The 19,916-nt window shown below is 43.7% G+C and overlaps 1 protein-coding gene and 1 pseudogene across 2 annotated transcripts in view; both read right to left on the reverse strand.

The window, feature by feature from the left end:
- GMDS (GDP-mannose 4,6-dehydratase) overlaps nucleotides 1-19,916 on the reverse strand; it is a 632,400-nt gene that overhangs the window by 541,884 nt on the left and 70,600 nt on the right. Inside the window, exon 1 of one of the 2 annotated variants that reach the window (XM_062187317.1) lies at nucleotides 7,635-7,769. The exons of the other annotated variant lie outside the window; for it this stretch is intronic. Within the exon in view, the coding sequence (XP_062043301.1) occupies nucleotides 7,635-7,640 (6 nt within the window). The 5' untranslated portion in view covers nucleotides 7,641-7,769. Of the gene's footprint in view, nucleotides 1-7,634; nucleotides 7,770-19,916 lie in introns of those variants that run through there. 2 annotated transcript variants of the gene reach the window in all.
- Nucleotides 547-7,122, reverse strand: LOC133756332 (large ribosomal subunit protein eL28-like; annotated as a pseudogene).

The raw sequence follows: 19,916 nt of genomic DNA on the forward strand, positions 1-19,916 counted from the left end.
TCCCCAATTTCCATGCCATCAGTTTTCCAATCAAGTTCCTTTCAAGTCCCTTGCTATTAAGTCAAACCAATGGCCATTACCCATGAATCAGTACATAATTGTGTAGCTTGCCATTTGTTTTTCCAAGCAAAATGATCAGTCTGGTGGCATGCTGATCAGAGAAAAGTACATCCTTCTTTGATGGCCCCTTCTTTCCACCTCCATCTACCCGATAGGAGGATTTTCCTTCCTAATGACATTCAGAGATGTTCCAGAAAGGACACCATAGTGCTGCAGTTGTCTACTGCAGGTTGTTCTGCAAACCAGGCCTGAATCGTCTCTTCCTCTGTCAGAAGTTACAGGAAACTCCCCAGGAGGCCATCAGTGTAAGCTGTGGGAAAAGGCAGTACACAGGAGGAGGGACTGGGTACATCTGGGTCCTTCTTCATGTAACATACTTTTATCTTCAGGGCCTACTCAGGCCCAATCATGTATCTACCATCTCTCTCTCTTTCTTTATTACCTTCTTCTTTTTTGAGACAAGTCTGACTCTTCATTGCTTTGGGGCTAGGTCTTGATGGGTTCGGTGTGCTTCCTCTTCACCATCACTGGCTTCTGCCACACAGGATGGCACTGGATCTGTGGATGGTAGCCACGTGCTTGTCCTTGCAAATCCTGTGCCTGATGCTGCTGAAGGTGGCCTGAGCATTCTTGTTGATGGTGTTCCACACGTTGGAGATGGCTGGCTTACACCTCATGACAACCATGACACCCTTCCCGTTGGCCAAGGGCTCCACAGCCACAGTCTTGCAGTGGATCAGCCCACTGTAGCAGAAGGGGTTGTGGGCCTTCAGGTTATTAGGTTCCATGCTGTAGATAAGCTTGTTCCTCTGATCAGGAAGCTGGAGCAGTCACACATGACCACAGACTGTGGGCATGCAAACACGGCAGTGGCTCCTCTTGCTGAGATTGCCAGAGACAGAAAGACTAACATTTCTTTTTTTTAAAAGAAAGCTTTTATTTAATAAGTACAAATTTCATAGGTAAAACTTTAGGAATATAGCAGTTCTCCCCCCATACCTGCCCTCCCACCCCCACTCCCATCCCACCTCCTACTCCCTCTCCCATCCCATTCTTAAGATTCATTTTTAATTAACTTTATATACAGAAGACCAACTCTATATTAAGTAAAGATTTCCACAATTTACACCCACACAGACACAAAGTATAAAGTACTGTTTGAAGACTAGTTTTACTGCTAATTCTCATAGTACAACTCATTAAAGACAGAGGTCCTACATGGGGAGTAAGTGCACAGTGAATCCTGTTGTTGATTTAACAATTAGCACTCTTATTTATGATGTCAATGATCACCCAAGGCTCCTGACATGAGCTGCCAAGGCTATGGGAGCCTCCTGAGTTCACAAACTCCGCCAGTATTTAGACAGGGCCACAAACAAAGTGTAAGTTCTCTACTCCCTTCAGAGAAAAGTACCTCCTTCTTTGATGGCCCCTTCTTTCCACTGGGGTCTCACTCAGAGATCCTTCATGTGGGATATTTTTTGCCACAGTGTCTTGGCTTTCCATGCCTGAAATGTTCTCATGGGCTTTTCAGCCAGATCCAAATGCCTTAAGGGCTGAGCCTGAGGCCAGAGTGCTATTTAGGGTGGTTAAGACTACCATTTCCATTTGATGATGGATGCTGCTATGAATGCTCAACTCTGTGGTTTACTGGGTCAGTTAACACCCAGTTCATGATGGACAGCTCATGGTAACTTGGTAGCCCAAAGTTAAGGTAGAGTTATAGAGAGGCAGAGGCAGAGAGAGAAAAAGAGAAAAAGAGAAAAAGAGAGAGAGAGAGAGAGAGAGAGAGAGAGAGATAGGTCTTCTATCCACTGGTTCACTCCCCAGATGGCCACAATGGCCAAAGCTGCGCTGATCTGAAGCCAGGAGCCAGAAGTTTACTCCAGGTCTCCCATGTGGGTGCAGGGGTTCAAGGACTTGGGCCATCTCTACTGCCTTCCCAGGCCATAGCAGAGAGCCAGATTGGAAGCACAGCAGCCAGAACTCGAACCAGCACCCATATGGGATGCCAGCACCGCAGGCGCAGCTTTACCCACTGTACTACAGCACCAGCCCCAAGTGTTCAGTTTCTTCTGAGGCCCAGCAGCAGACTCTTATCCACTGAGGATGATTGGACATTGCTCCAAAATCCTAGTTCAGCCCTGTGGTCCTACAAAAGGTTCTGAATAGCCTCCCTGTCTGCCAGTGACACCTCAAGTGCCATTGGATCTGCCGGTCATATGACTTACTTGGCAGAGTGACTGCAGAGCAGCCTAGATCTCCTGTTCCGGGTCCCCCTTAGAACGGGCAGCCTTTCAGTAAATCCTGAGCGACAGCCAAATGAGGAACATGTTGCCTCCAAGAGCCACACAGGGATTCTAGGTGTTATGACACTTTCTTGGTTGTGAGTTACAGGTTGTGTGGTTTACCTTTGAAAGAACATCTGGACACTCCTCCACAACACTGGACCCAGAGAAATTTCACTGACCTAGAAAGCCCCTCAATTTGAGCAGGATTTTTTTTTTACACCCTCTGATGTGCGTCCCACCAATAACTCTGTAGAGTAGTTGCTACCACTTGCTTACTATGGTCCAATTAACACAGCATCATCAACACAATGAACCAATGTTATATCTTGCAGAAGGAAAATGTGATCAAGATCCCTGTGAATTAATTGTGACACAGGCTGGAGAGTCGATATATCCTCAAGATAAGACAGTGAAGGGACAATGCTGGCCTAACTGACTGAAAGCAAACTGCTTCAGGTGGCTTTATTGCCAGGGATAAAGAAAAATGCATTTGCAGTTACATCAGTAACTGCACACCAGGTTCTAGGAAATGTGTTCATCTGCTTCAAGCAATGAAACCATAACTGGAACAGCAGCCACAAATGCAGTCTTGATCTGGTTATGCTAATAGTAATCCATTGGGACTCCACAGATCTATTTGCCTCTACACAGCACACATGGGGGAATCCGTCAAATGGGGATATGGTGGGAATAACCACACCCAAGTCCTTTAAGTTCTTGAGGGTGGCATTAATCTCCACAGTCACTCTGAGCATGCAGTATTGCTTTCGGTTTACTATTTCGTAGGTAGAGGCAGTTCTAGTGCCCTTGCCCAATACTACAGTCCTCCTCCACAGGTCAAGGAACCAGCATGGGGATTCTGCCAGTTGCTGTGTATGTCTATTCCAGTTAGACAGAAATGACCAAAGGGTCTGTTCAGGAACGCGATGGGCTTATTTTGAGTCAGAACTAAGCTAGAACTCCACTGAGCACCTGATATCCATAAGCCCCTACTCTGACTAGTAGACGACAGTGATGTTTTTGTTCTGGAATTAGTATTGGCTCAGAAGAGGCATCCAGTAATTCCCAAAATGTCTGACTGCTTCCTTTTCTTTAGTAGTTCCATGTATTTCCCTTCTAGGAATACCATAACCACTGGTCAACACCATGGGTTTCCACATATCAGATTATTTTTATTGTGCTTTAACTCTGATGTCCTTTACTGTCTTGCCTTTGATGGTTGAGTGACATCACTTAGTCTCTGCCATCTCAACTCCACTACTCCCAGTGCATTTAGGTGTCTCACTTCAGTGACTGCAGTTCCCACTGTAAGGCTTGGCCTATAGAAAACAGTGATTACAGAGCTCTCCAGGACACTGGGGGATCCCAGCACAGGTAAATCTGTTTTGTTTTTGCTTTTAAAGATTTATTTTATTTATTTGAAAGACAGAGTTACAGAGAGAGGTAGAGACAGAGAGAGAGGTCTTTCACCCACTGGTTCACTCCCCAGATGGCTGCAACGGCCGAAGCTGCACCGATCCCAAGCCAGAAGCCAGGAGCTTCCTCCGGTCTCCCACATGGGTGCAGGGGCCCAAGGACCTGGGCCATCTTCTACTGCTATTCCAGGCCATAGCAGATAGCTGGATTGGAAGAGGAGCAGCCGGGACCAAAACCGGTGCCCATATGGGATGCCGGCGCCACAGGTGGAGGATTAACCTACTGCACCACAGCACGGGCCCCAGGTAAATCTGTTTTTGAAAGGTATGTTTTCTGGACATTCCCAGAATGGATGAGTAGGTCACAATTGACAAATCCCCTCTAATAGTCCAACCTAACTAAATATTTCAATCCTTTCCTCTACAGTAAACTAAGGCAATTCCATCATTTCTAACTCATGGGCCACCTTTTGGTCTATGTTTCAAACAAACAAAAAAATCACTGCTTTTTCTAACCCCCTGAGCTGCCACATTAAATGTGGAATCTCTGCTTAGTGAGCCTCAGTCAATAAATTCAGCCTGATTCAACTTTATGTTCCTTCTACCATTATCCCTCTCTTTTCATATCCCTTCCCAAACATGCTCCCCAGATTTCTATGTGAGCTAGAAAACTCAAATTGTGCTTTCAGAATACGGTGCACTTCCTCACAGAGCACACTTTGTACTTCAACTTCAGATGAAGTTATTGGTCTAGAAACCAAAAAGGTAGTAGCGGTCAGTACTGAAAAAACTCATTATCTCACAAAGCAATTGCCTCCAGGGGGCCTTTCCAATTTTCTTTAATTTTCTCAAAGGAGAGGGCTGTAGAGGCCATGCTAACCAGCATAGAAGACTCACCAGAATTTAGGGGCTCAATATCCCAAGCGTCATCAAAACCTCCCTATCAGAGAGACCTGAATCAAGCTCACGGCTTCAGACTCTGACCTCTACTGGGAAATGAACCAACAGATGGCAGCCCTGCCTATTTTTCTCTCTTTATCTCTCAATCAAATGAATAAGTAAATTTTTTTTAAAAAGTACCAAGTATGCTTGGTTATCCAGTTGCATAAAAGAATGTCAGCTCACAAAATAAATAATAGACAACAGAACATTCTCCAAAGCACTTTAAAATAAACACACATACACACAAGACAAAGGAATCAGATTCATAATGAAACAATACATCATGAAATAAAAACACTTATAGGAAAAAAAGAAAATACATGAAAATATATGGTCATTAAAATTAAAAACTTGGGTAGACATTGTGGCATAGCAGGTAAAGCTGCCACTTGCAATGCCAACATCCCATATGGTTGCCAGTTCAAGTCCCAGCTGCTCCACTTCTAATCCAGCTCCCTGCTAATGTGCCTGGGAAAGCAGCAGAAAATGGCCCAAATCCTTGGGCCCTGCCACCCACATGGGAGACCCAGAAGAAGCTCCTGGCTTCGGTCTGGCACAGCTCTGGCCGTTTCAAGCCATTTGAGGTGTGAAATAACAGATGGAAGGTTTCTCTTTCTCTGTCTCTCCCCTCTCCAACTCTGCCTGTCAAATAAATAAATAAATCTTTTAAAAAATAAAAATTAAATTAAAAACTCATGGAGAATTTAACAGTAGACTTGACAAAGTTTAGAAGAAAAAAGGAATTAAAGCCTATGTCTAAAAAAATCATCCAAAATTACTCATAAAGGGATATAAAGGCAGAAAATATCAAAGACAAGAAACATGGATGTTTAACTGAGCAACTCCAACAAGGATGTGATACTAGTGAGAAACAAGCGATAAAAAATAGAATGCGAGCATTCCGAGAGACACCCAGAACGCCAGCAGGAACTAAAGACAGTCCTCACACGGAGAGGCACACTGAGGGCTGGGCTGGGTAAATGAGAGCGAGTGAGTTTCTAGACATACCTTACGGAGACTCCAGAAAGGAACTGACCCAAACTCTAAGGGAAAGAAAGTACCGACTATTCCCAGTGACCTGCAGTAAAAACAGTGACAACGCAACAAATGGCTGCCAGCTCCTGTGCTGTGATTCTGTGTGGGGCCCTTTACTAAGAAAACATTACAATTATTTCTTTCAGCTTAAGGTTTCAAACAGCCTGTGAGGATCTCATTTTACAGATTAAAAAACAGGCTCAGAGACTTCAAGGAAATTACCCAAATCTGAAATTCAAATTCAGAACTGACTTTACACCCTAGACTTCATACTACTGCTTACAAGCCCTTCCCACACACAGCTGCTATTAACTCCTTCATTAGGAACAGGAGGGTAAGATTTCTGCGGACAAAGATGTTCAAACAGCTTTCCCAGGTCACGGAACCAGTAAGCTGCAAAGCCAGAGATACACCTCCCTCCAAAAGCAATGCTCTCTCTGCTCCGGCAAACTGCTTCTCAGCAGGCCTCAGACTTTTTCATCTGAAAGATGTGGCTACAGATGACTGTTCTAGTTCCTACAGCCCACCACCTTGCCAGCCTGTCACATCCCCAGGGCAAAACACCAGCCCTCACACCCCATTCTTTCTTCCTCAGCCTCTCATTTACATCCTATGTTCCTAATCTCAGCAGCTGAGACAGGCCAAGGACAATCCCAATGCAGACTGCCGACTCCACAAATAAAGATGATCTGATTCCATTTGCATCATCACAACTGCCCAGTATTCCTGTGACATCTTTCTCCCAAGAAACTTTAAATCATGCCGGAACTACCACGCTTTCCCATTTCAGTGACTTTGTCAATGACTTCCTTGACGCCTAATTCAATGGACATTTTTTTCATGCCTATCTTCAAGCTTGGACACTTTGGCAGTTTCCACTAATGCCCACCCAGCCACTCAAGGCAAAATGACAGAGGCACCTTCCATGCATCCTTTTATGCCCTCCAATTTCATCTGTGCTGTCGCCTCCATACGCACCACACCCACTTCATTATCTTCTCTACAATGACCCACCTAGCTACTCATGATCCCTGAAGGGAACCAGTCCAGTAGTCTCCTTACTGATGTCTACACTCCAATTCCTCACTCGCCAGAGCAGGATCTACCAGAATAACCTTTCAAAATTCAAATGTGATCACAGTCAATCTCTTCAGCCTTACAGGTCCCCTAGCTAAAAGCAAACCTTAGTGTTACAGGAAGACATACAACGCCTTTACCACTGCACCCAACCTCTGGCCCGCCACCACATATAACATGCTCTTTCATGGCTTTATATGTAGCCTCCATGTAGAAGGCCTGGCTCCAGCTAGCCCCGCCTGAAAAGGACTCTGTCCAAACATTCCTCCTCTGAGAATTCTCCTGGCTGTTCTTACCGCCATGCTCCCCCCACAAATTACATAGACTTCAATTTCAGCACTCCAGTAAGTGCACACATGTGGGTCTCATCACCAGTGTGTTAATTCCTCAGGAATACCCCGTAAGGTGTGCCTTGGACAAAGCTGAGGCAGGAAGCTGGGCATGCCCCCACTCTGCTGTGCTGCTGCCCGAAGGAGGTACAAACTGCTCCAGGAGCCTCTGCCTTCTGAGCTTCTGAACATTTGCCTGCTCTTTTCCCTCCTTCTTCAAAAGCAAAAATATACAAGCAGTCGTATTCCCATTCTTTCCAAGCCCTCTTTAGCTCTCTGAGGTTCTGCAAACAGCAGAGTGGGTAGAACACAAAACTTGCTATTTATCATAATATGAGGAGACTTCAAAAAGTTCATGGAAAATGCATATTATGAAAAACTGTGCATGGATTTCCAACTTTCTTGCAACAAAATAAGGTTTCTTTTCATGCCATTTTCCATAGACTTTTTGAAGGACCCTCTTGGTATCCAAAACCTAAACTTACCTTCATACGTGACAGCTTCAGCTGTGCTATTCCAAGACCTGAGGTACGTAAGCAGAACAGAAGAGACTGGGAGTACAGCAAAGTCGTCTTCTCTACAACAAAAAGTGGGCCTCAAATGTGGAGCCAGAACATTTTACATAGTTTGGAGATCAGATGTCAACTCTGAACCTACGGAATGACAAATAAATACTAAATAACTAGCACATTGTATTTATATATTAGGAGAAGGATACTCTGTAGAAAAAGTCCCAACAATGCTTTCATCTCTTAAACCACAAATTTGGATTTCTACGATGCTTTTTTCTTTCCTTTGCCTGTGCTTTCTGAAGTTGAATGAATCAGTCGCATTCTTCAAATACTAGCCAGAACACATCAGCTGCTTACTCTAAAAGAAACTCCCAGAGTGGGGCAAAGGCGATGCCAAATAAGGACTTTGTTTCTAAATATAAATTTAAAACAAGCACTGTGGGCAAGGTCAAAGTTATTAAAAGGAACTCTACTTCTGAATATTTAAAGGAAAAAATCCACTCCCAATCTTTATGTATGTCTAAGTCTTTTTAGTCAACAAAAGAACAAAAATATTAACGTCTTTTAAGTGCTATCAATATATTATCTCGACACGATATTAGCTCGACAAGTCATCCCTGCTACCTGAGTCTATATAAAAGGAACTAGATCATGTAAATACTAAAAGAGCATGTAGAAAGAATATTTGAAGAAAGATAGTAAAATTCAGGGAAAAAAATCTATGGATTTTACTTTGGACTCTGCAATTAACTTTCTAGGAGAAAAAAATTCTAAAATTCACTCACCTTCTTAATATCTAGAATAACCTCAACTATAGACAGTGTTTAACTCACTCAACATAAACCAGGTACAAGTTAAAAATCAGAAAATAGACTGAAAAATAATGAAACTAAATAATGAAGTGACCATTCTTCTAAAAATGGTTAACCAAAAGTCTACTTAATATAAAAAAACTGAGACATCTCCATAAGAAACAGACCACTCAACAACACTGCAGTATCAAGTTATAACAACCAGGAAGCAAAAACAGAAAGGAAGAAAAGAAAAACCAATACTGTTTTAAGTCTTCTAGGAAAACAGAGGCTATTGAAAATTACTTTATTTTCCTTTTACATTCATAAAGTATTTGTCAAGATCTGTTTAATTTTTGTTTTTATTTATTTAATCAGGAGGCAGAGAGACAGAGTATATGTGAACATGAGCACTCATCCACTGGTCCATTTCCCAGTTACCAACAAAAGTCCTGGCCAAAGCCACCAGGAACAGCGTCCAGGTCTCCCACATGGCCACAGCAGGAATGCGGTCACCAAGCCGTCACTGCCGCCTGCCAGGCTCTGCACTGGTAGGACGCTGGAGTTAGGAGCCAAGCTGGGGATCAATCCCAGGTGCCGACGTCCCTGTAACTGAGGTTGTTCTGACCCACTCCAGTCCTCCATCAGACACCATCCTCAGTCAACTACAAAGTCAACTACAAAGTCAAGACACAGACTGAAAGAGGACTCCATCATATATTAGGCTGGCAGCACTTGACTCTCACTGGTGGTTTGTGTCCTGGACCAGTTCAGATCTACCCTCAGGTGGCATTTGGGGAGTGAACCAGTGGATGGAAGACCTCTCTCTCTCTCTCTCCCTCTCCCTGGATCTACCTCTCTAACTCTGACTTTCAAATAAATAAAATAAATCTTTAAAAAAATCAAATAAACAAATACAAATGGGGGGGGGGGGACAGTGCTGTGGCACAGCGGGTAAAGCCACCGCCTACAGTGCTGGCATCCCATGTGGGCACCAGTTCGTGTCCCAGCTGCTACTCTTCCAATGTAACTCTCTGCTAGGGCATGGGAAAGCAGAAGAAGATGGCCCAAATCCTTGGGCCCCTGCACCTCCATGGGAAGACCCAGAGGAAGCTCCTGGCTCCAGATCGGCGCAGCTCCAGCCATTGCAGCCAGAGAGTGAACCAGTGGATGGGAAGACCTCTCTCTCTCTCTCTCTCTCTCTCTCTCTCTCTCTCTATCTCTCCTTCTCTCTCTGTGTAACTCTGACTTTCAAAAAAATCTTTTAAAAAAATACACATTTTTAAAACAGGAATAAACCACTACTTAAAATCTGAAAATCAAATAAAGAATCAAAATTGACAAATGCTACCATGATGTACCAGATATCACAAAATACACACCCAAGAATCAAGGGATTAAAGAGACAGAGGATATCGTATATTTAGGTTGGAAAATGGGGATAATGTAATCACCATCAATACTGTAATGACCAATATTTCTTAGCTGTATCTATGAGTACTATCTGCTGGGGAACAACTCTGTATGAGCCCCTCACTATTCTGTACATCTTATAAACAGAAGTACTGATTGCCCTATGTCCCACACCATATTTTCAAGAATTTTTTTCTTTCTATATTTTGAAATAGTTTACTTACGTTTACCTGGTAGAATGATATACTGTATAAAAAACAAGATTTTATCTGGGCAAGGATGTTGTTGACACAGTGAACAGTTTTAGAAAATAAAGAAACTCCCTCTGGAGTAAGTTTATTTATGGTCCATTATAAAGATCTGGGTTCCCCAAGCACAGGATTCCTCTCCTGGAACCTAGCTCATTGTATAAACAGATCATACCTTGTCATCATCAAATGAGAATTGCATGCAGCTCAAGAAATGAGAACAAGAAAATGTGTTACTCTCACTACGGCTACTGCTATGAGTAATAGATCCTGTTTCTGACTGTACACACAGCTCTCACCTTGTCATCGTCATATTCTCCTGTGAGAACTGGGGCTCCAGAATTGAGAGCAAGAAAATGTGATCCTTTGTGCGGCTACAGATGTAAGTAATAAAGTATCTGCCCAAAGACTCTCATGTCTTCTGTTGATACTTAGGATTTTTTGTTTGTTTTTTTTTTTTTAGATACAAAGATTTATTTACTTGAGTTAGAGAGAGAGAGAGAGAGAGAGATTGATTCTCCATCTGCTGGTTCACTCCCTGAATGGCAGCAACAGCCCAGGTTGGGCTAGTCAGGAGCCAGAAGCCAGGAGCCAGGAGCTTCATTCCCATCTCCCACACGGATGCAGAGGCCCGGGGCCTTGGGCCGCCCTCTGCTGTTTTTCCCAGACCATTAGGAGGGAGCTGGGTCAGAAGTGGAACAGCTAGACTGGAACTGGCACCACTATGGTGATATGTGCCAGCATAGGTGGTGGCTTTAACCGCTATACCACAATGCCAGCCCCCACAATACTTAGTTTTTAAGTAGATTAAAATCTCAGATCCTTCATAATTCTTGACAGCTATAAACATTTCATAAGCATTATCCACAAGTATCGCATTACCCTAGAAAGAAGGTATTATTATTGTTGTCATTTCACAGAGATGTTCAATAATAAATACTTATCAAGTACCAACTTTCTGCCAGGCTTTGTCCTAAATTCTGAAAATATAGCTGGAAACAATACAGCGTGCTTGCCTTTGTGGAGGTTATATATGATGAAACAGGTTTGATGATGAAATTGAGGCACGGAGAACTTAGGTACCTTGCCCAAGCCAAACAGCTCGTAAGTAATGGAGCCAGGCTGCAGCTGAGCAATAGGAACTCCAGAGTCCACACTCTTAGTCTACAACAGCACCTCCTACATCGTGGTAAGAGTTTCCAAGATCAGTGGACTTAAGAGTCATCTGGCACCATAACCCCTAAAAGAAGCCAGGATTCCTGGAAGAAGTATTTAATGCAGGTCTGGAGCAGCGAGATAGACCAAGCACATCCTGCCATACCCAGAAGCAAGAAAGCTACCCAAGAATAGGGTTGCACTGAAGGTCTTAGGAGCAACCTAAAAGGGCTCTCAAGTGGCCAAAGAAGAACATGATTTTGCTTTAAAAATTCCACCTTTATCGGCAGCTAGATGTCCTAGAATGGACCAGGGCCACCTCAAAATTCATGCAGTCTTGACCCCTAATGCCTCAGAATGTGACTTATCTGGAGACAGAGACTTTAAAGAGGTGACTACAGTTAAATGAGGTCTTATAGGGTGTACCTACTCCTAAATGACTGTCTTTACAAGGAGAGACCATCACACCCAGAGGGAGACCATATGAAGACACAGCAAGAAGCCTGGGCTGTAGACCAGGGAGAGAGGTTTCAAAAGAACCAAGCCTCCTGGCACCCTCACCTTGGGTTCCAGGCTGCAGCACCATGGGGTTATACGCTTCCGTGGTTTGTGCTGTCCAGTGTGTGGCCCTCGGCACCGTTCCAGCTCGAGCAAACTAACACACTGGGAAACCAACTCCTTCAACGGAAAACTGGCAAGTAAAAGAATCAAGCAATTACTCCATCTTTCCTGTACAGAAGTGATTTATGGTCACCAAACAGATGATTAGAAGGAAGTTCCTTCTGTGTTTTAACAGAACTTTAATCCATCAAGAAGGGATGAGATAACTGAAACGTCATTATTTTCCAACCTTTAACGAATTAATAGATCTAGACATGAACTCTACTGGCTGAAAACCTGACAACAAGATGACCCAACACTATACACCTCTGGACGGAGTATAACACAGCATCTTTGCAGTTTTCTTGAGGGGAAAAAAGGAAACCAATACTGATCTGACCACCAATTTATAGGAACATAAGGACATATTAAATGATACCATAGGGAACTGTAGATATGGGAAACTCTATGAAACAACAGATTTGATTTCTTCAACCTCAAAAATTTCACAGAAAAACAAAACAGCAAACAGAAAGCAATGATGAGGAAACCAATCTCTAAATCAAATACGCTATGACACAGGAATGAGATAACCAAAAAATGCAAACACTGATGGGATACTTCACAAGATTAAGGGACTATTAAATTTTTAGGCATGATAAATGGTATTAGACCTTTTTTTTTTTTTTTTTACAGTGCTCTTAGCTCTCTTTTTTTAAAGATTTTTTTTTTTTGAAAGGCGGAGTTACGGGGGGGGGGGGATCTTCTATCTGCTGGTTTACTCCCCAGATGGCCACAACGGCTGGAGCTGCACCGATCTGAAGCCAGATGCCAGAAGCTTCTTCCAGGTCTCCCATGTGGGTGCAGGGCCCTAAGCACTTGGGCCATCTTACACTGCTTTCTCAGGCCATAGCAGAGAGCCAGATTGGAAGTGGAGCAGCTGGGACTCGAACTGGTGCCCATATGGTATGCTGGTACTACAGGCAGCAGCTTTACCCATTGCGTCCCAGCATCAGAGCCTGCTCTTATCTCTTAAAGACATATAAGCTAATATTTACAAATGAAATAAAAATGAAATCTGGAATTAGCTTCAAAATAATCCAGAGTAGAGAAAAAATAATAGGCTATGTGGGTATAGATGAAATGGGAAAAGCCATGTATTAGAAGCTAGAGAGGCGCTGGTGCTGGGGCACAGCGGGTTAACGCCCTGGTCTGAAGCACTGGCATCCCACGTGGCGCCGGTTCTAGTCCCGGCTGCTCCTCTTCCAATCCAGCTCTCTGCTATGGCCTGGGAAAGCAGAAGAAAGTAGGCCAAGTCCTTGGGCCCCTGCACCCATGTGGGAGACCCAGAGGAAGCTCCTGGCTCCCGGCTTCATATCGGCGCAGCTCTGGCCATTGCAGCCAATTGGGGAGTGAACAATCGGATGGAAGACCTCTCTCTCTCTCTCTCTCTCTCTCTGCCTCTCTGCCTCTCTGCCTCTCTGTGTAACTGACTTTCAAATAAATAAATCTTTTATAAAAAAAAAGAAGCTAGAGAAATGATGAGTATATAGAATTTATAACCATATTCTATTTTTATATTGCTCTATTTTCAATTATAAAGATTTAAAAAGGCCAGTGCCGTGGCTCAATAGGCTAACCCTCTGCCTGCGGCGCCAGCACCCCGGGTTCTAGTCCCGGTCGGGGTGTTGGATTCTGTCCCAGTTGCCCCTCTTCCAGGCCAGCTCTCTGCTGTGGCCCAGGAGTGCAGTGGAGGATGGTCCAAGTGCTTGGGCCCTGCACCTGCATGGGAGACCGGGAGAAGCGCCTGGTTTCTGGCTTCGGATCAGCGCGGTGCACTGGCCACAGCGCGCTGGCTGCAGCGGCCATTGGAGGGTGAACCAACAGCAAAGGAAGACATTTCTCTCTGTCTCTCTCTCTCTCTCACTGTCCACTCTGCCTGTCAAAAAAAAAAAAAAGTTAAAAAGATAGTAATTAAACTATACAGTCCATGGGCAGGTGTTTGGTCTAGAGGTTAAGGCACTGATTAATACACCTACATCCCCACTTCAGAATATTTGGGCTCAGTTTCCAACTCTGGCTCCTGACTGCACCTTCCCTGAGTTCCCAGCCTGGCACCAACAGAGCCCCACCCACTATTAGCATTTGGGGAGGGAACCAGCAGACAGGGATGGGTGTGTGGGTGTGTGTGTGTGTGTGTTCTAGGCCCCACACTCTATACTCCAGGCTCCCCAGCTCCCAGATGCTGATTCGTTAGGCCTGGGGTAGGGCCTGGTAATCTGGGTTTGAACCATGTCATCTGGTCACTCTGACACAGGTGTGGGAGAAACATCAACTCAGAGGTAGGCCCAAGTGCAAGCTGACTTCAGGTACTAGAAACACCTGCATCAAAAGCACAGCAGCTCCTTGGCCTCCAGCAGTCTCCTACTCAAACAGACCTGAAAGGATTAATCCAGTTTTCTTTCACAACAAACTAAACATGGCAGATGTCTCAGGGCTCTCCCATTCCACCATGCTGTCTCCCCATAGATTCAGTGTGGAATGCAGTCCCTGAGACACTTTCAACTCTATTCCTACCTAGGAAGGCAACAGAAAGTGACAAAAATAACTGCCCTAACAAACAAGCAAATGCCAGAAAGGACGAGAGAACAGTCAACACCAGCAAACAGATCCACAGAAAACAGTCTAATTTATATTTGTGTCATCAAGAAACACTGAGTAAGTATATTCAGATTTGATGAAGACAGAATAAAACTAACAAAAACAGCACCCTGCAGGTGTACGGCTAGCACATACGGGGAGAAAACACGCTAACCATCCTACAGATTCAGGACGTGGGATCTGAAACAATCAACCAGAGCACATGAAGAAGCACCAGTAAACTCAACATCCTCATTCGACTGACTATGAAAAGGTGTACACAGCCATAAAGAAAGAAGATGTAATGGGATAATGTAAAATGGGAGGTGATGAACTAAGGAGGGAAACTCAAAATGCAGAAGAATTTAGGCCCACACTGAAAGCAGTGGAGGGCAGAGTCAACACAACACAGGGCAGATGAACAACTCACCTGGCAGCCAAATCCGAGGTGATTTCTCAGAGAGCAGAATTTAAAACTGATACCTTGCAAACACCAGAGAAGACATCAAAACAGTACACAAGACCATGCCCCCCCCAAAACAAAACAAAACAAAACAAGAATACATGAAAACAAGAAATAAGAAGGTAAAAGTATATCTAACCTTATCTGCTAAGATAATCATTAATCAATGAATTTAACACCCCTCTATTAAGGACAAAATCTCTCAGAATGAGGAAGAAAAATAGAATACCATCTATCAAAGCAACCAGATCACAATAGCAAATAAAAATAAAAGAGTGGCAATATTAAAACAAGAATGTAAGACAAAAGTATTAAATAGAGTAATTATCTTGTAATAATCATAAATTTGTATCAAGTAGCATTGCATTGAAAAGATAAAAAAATAAGAAGCAAAAATTATTAAAGTGCATAGGAAATTGATCCCCTAAAATCCTAACATTTAGAGGACTGCAGGCCTCTCACTCTGACATTCCACCAGAGAAATTGAAAGCACAGAGGATCCGTAATTGGTCCAGCTAAAGAATCTGTAGCAAGCTCTGCACTCAAACTGAAACAATGTATCTTCCTTTTAAGTATCCATAACCATTTGCAAAAACTGATCATGTATTAGGCCACAAAGAAAAACTCAGAAAATTCCAAAGAAACAAACTGCACAGTCATATTCTCAGTTTCCAAAGCAATAAAATTAGTGGCTAATTTTAAATAAAAATAACTAGAAACTAAAATACTAGTCTACATAATTCATTACTTTAAAAGGAAATCTGCAATTACAGGGGTTTTTAAATTGGCAATACTACTTATCAATGCTTAGAAAATACAATCAGATACACTCCAAAGGAAACCTATAACCTTAAAGCCTATCATTATTAAACCCACAAACAAAACTGCCCTGCCTACTTGCTCATTAAGAGCCACAGTTGATCCAAAAACAGAAGAGGAGGAATGGTAGAGATTTTCAGTCACAGTAAGAAGTTCAAGCACAAATCTGTTTTTAAGACAACATGCTTCACAATGAACCAGTTTAAGCCACCTGCACCCAGCTGATGAACTGATAACATTAACCAACACCAGACGATTCCATGTTTTTACAGGGCACAAGACAGAAAGAAAGCACCAAGGCAGAGAAAGTCACAAGTTTAGAAAGGCTCAAAAATTAGACACTGGAGACACAGAAGACAGTTTAATATGGACCCGATTTTCTTAGTGCAATTAATTCTAACCGATTGGGCATAAACTGGAGATGAAATGCAAACAGGAAGTTCTATTTTACATCAGTTACACAGGCAAAATTAATTGTTCTGGTTCCTCATAGAGGTTACAGTTGATAGTTGATCTGATAACAAAGAATAAAGGAAAATATCTGTGAAATCCTGCATCAGTAGTTTTAATAAAGGAAACAAGTCCTGTGTTCATAGATTATAAAACAGTTGGTGCACACATCCATTGAATCTTAGGCTAACATTTCTTCAAATTTAGGAATAGGGACCATTCCGCAAACACCTGAGCATGTCAGGAACTGGGTCATACTTCCTCTCACCCTAAGGACCAGGAAGGGCAGGTGACATTGCCAGTGTACCCAGGAGCATGGCATGTTCCACCACGGGACCAAAGTCATGCAACCAGCCAAGGGCCAAGTGAGGATTCCCACCCCAGATCCTAACACACAATAATTACTAAGTAGGATTATAAGACTTCAGACCAGGTCACAAATGAATAATAGGCTCCCAAGTAACACTAACCAGTCACACAATCTTGGGTAGTATCATCCATCTAATAAATATTCATTGAGTATTTTATGCATTCAACATACTGTGCTAAGATGCTAGACACTCAAAGTTCCCAACTCTCAAAATACATACACACACACACACACACACACACACAATGTACCTAAAAAGGCTTGGGGGATAAAATGAGTAAGTGCTTTCCAACATACTTTTGAAAAAGCACCAAGGGGCAAGACTTTGACCTAGCAGTTAAAGACACTGGTTGGGATACTCACATGCCATATGGAAGTGCTAGGTTCAAGTCTCAGCTGTGCTCCCAATTCAAGTTTCTTTATAATGTACACACCCTGGGAGGCAGCAGGTGATGGCTCAAGTAGTTGGGACCTGCCACTCATTTGAAAGAACTGGATGGGTTGAGTTTCCAGCTCTTGGGAATCTGGGAGTGAACCAGAAGGAGTGCTCTCTGTCTGCGTCTGTATACCCGTGTGTGTCTATCTGACTCTCAAATATATAAAATAAAAGTTTAAGAATATATTTCCAGTAAGTCTCAATTAACAGTAATAATTATTTTTAGGAGGCCAGCGCTGTGGTGCAGCAGGTTAACACCCTGGCCTGAAGCACCAGCATCCCATATGGCCGCTGGTTCGAGACCCAGCTGCTCCACTTCCAATCCAGCTCTCTGCTATGGCCTGGGAATGCAGTAGAAGATGGCTGAAGGCCTTGGGCCCTGCACCCGTGTGGGAGACCAGGAAGAAGCTCCTGGCTTCTGATGGGTGCAGCTCCGGCCACTGCAGCTAACTGGGGAGTGAACCATCAGATGAAAGACTCTCTCTCTCTGCCTCTCCTCTTTGTAACTCTGACTTTCTAATAAATAAATATTTTAAAAAGTAATAAATATTTGTATTGTTAATACTAAAATGTGTTATAAGCACTTTAAACATACTAGCTCATCAATTCACAGACAACCCTATGAGTTTAGAGCACCATCACCATCCTCATTTTATAAAATTGCACTCTTGTCACCCACATTTTACTGATGAATAGAGGCATAGTACTGCTCTCACCAAGCTGCCTGAGTACAGGACTTGCACACGAAAGAGCCCTGCAACCCAGATGCTCGATCTGTCCTCAAGTGGCTGAAGGCAGCAGACACGACTAGAGCTAGGCACGCCATGAAGTCATCAGCTTCCCAGTCTACAGCCAGGGACGACTGCCTCCCCATGTCAGCCATCCAGGATGCAAACTCCATTACTGCTAATTGACAAATGGCATCAAAACCAGATAGAATCTGATTCACTCTACTGATGAACTACTTATCTGCAATTTTCTTAAACATATTAACTGAATTTTTAATAATCTTTTAGAGAGGCAGAGAGAGAAAGAAGCACAGACAGACCTCCTATCTGCTTATTCATCCCCCCAGTGCCCACAGTGGCTGGGGCTGGGCCAGGCTGGGAACCAGGAACTCAACCTAGGGCTCCCACAATGGCAGCAAGAACTCAATGACTTGAGCCATCACTGCCGCTTCTCAGGGTGCACAGTGACAGGAAGCTGGAATTGGCAGCAAAGCCAGGACTCAGAAGCAGGCACTCCAACACGGGACAAGGGCATTACGACCACTAAGCCAAACACCCAGCCGAATGCTGTGTCTTACGATTTTACATTACAGTTGAAAGAATCCCAGCATTTAAGGCAATGCAACAATGCTTAAAAACAGACTTTGAAGTTAAAGATTTGGCTCTGACTTCAGCTAAATGATTTCACTTTTCTGCACTGCATGTGTGAAGTGGGCACAGTTCATCAGGATCCAAGCATGGAGTTTTAACACAGGATCTGGCTAAAGAACCCCACTCAGACGCCCACTCTAGACTACGCCAGGGAGTCAAGTAGGGGTTGTCCCAGAGGAACTGCAGAAGGCCTCCTCCTTCCCCACAAAGCGCAATTCCCAGCACTGGGACTCCCCGCACATTGGCTACCATGGGCAGAGGAACAGGGGAGGGTCATGTGGAAGCTGGCACAGAGGGGACACCTCATGAGAGCTGCCATCAGGACGAGCAGGGGATTATGAAAGCAACATAAGTAGCTAGGAGAGTCAAGGAAGTCTCATGTTTTAGGAAAATCTGTAAGCAGGTAGGGAAAAAGAGCAAAAGGAAAGGGTACAAAATAAGGAAAGTATCCCCTGAGAAAAGTCTTTGGTATCAAGAACACAGCTGGGCCAGCACCACAGCTCACTTGGCTAATCCTCCACCTGCAGCACTGGCACTCCGGGTTCTAGTCCCAGTCGGGTCGCCAGATTCTGTCCCAGTTGCTCCTCTTGCAGTCCAGCTCTCTGCTGTGGCCCGGGAATGCAGTGGAGGATGGCCCAAGTGCTTGGGCCCTGCACCCGCATGGGAGACCAGGAGAAGTGCCTGGCTCCTGGCTTCGGATCAGCGCGGTGCGCCGGCCGTGGTGGCCATTTCGGGGGTGAACCAATGGAAAAAGGAAGAACTTTCTGTCTCTCTAACTCTGCCTGTCAAAAAAAAAAAAAAAAAAAAAAACCACACAGCTGGAAGGGCCAGTCTTGGGAAGGAAGAGACTAAGTAAGGGAGGGATCATCAAACCACAGAGATGTAGGTGAGGTAAAGGTGTGACTCACCTGAGGATGGGCTTAATGTCAATAAAGAAAATTCTTTGGGAAAAGGGATGGGTCTGTGGTAAAATCTGAAAAGGCTGGGTAAGAGAATAGGTTGGGAATAGTAGCTATGAAGACGAAAACGACGGGACGATGAGATAGCATTACAAATCAGGATTTCCTAGAATTTGCATATAATTCCCCTTTTCCAGTGTTTTAGCATCCACAATCCCTGACTTCCAACAGCAATGATGTTCAGATGCCAAAACATATCCCTGGAAACATCCTTTGTTAAAAAATACTGCATACCACGAATAAGTACGGGAAAACAGAGGTGCTGTTATCAGGATTAAATGGAGCTCTCTCGATACTCGTTCTTGAATAACTACTTTGTGCAAGAGGCAATTTTATTTTCTACATGGAATAAAAAAGGAAGAATGCTTCCTGCCTTCAAGAACACTATCATCTAGCCCAAACGAGGAGAAACAAATGCAAGGCACCACGGCACACATAGAAAAGCGCTGTAAAGAGGGTAAAACTCGGCACAAATCTCATATAACCTAAATCCAAGGAACCTCCTTTCCAGAAAGAGGCAGCTGCTCTTCAA

Source organism: Lepus europaeus, chromosome 3, assembly GCF_033115175.1.
Source record: "Lepus europaeus isolate LE1 chromosome 3, mLepTim1.pri, whole genome shotgun sequence".
Lineage (NCBI taxonomy): Eukaryota > Metazoa > Chordata > Mammalia > Lagomorpha > Leporidae > Lepus > Lepus europaeus.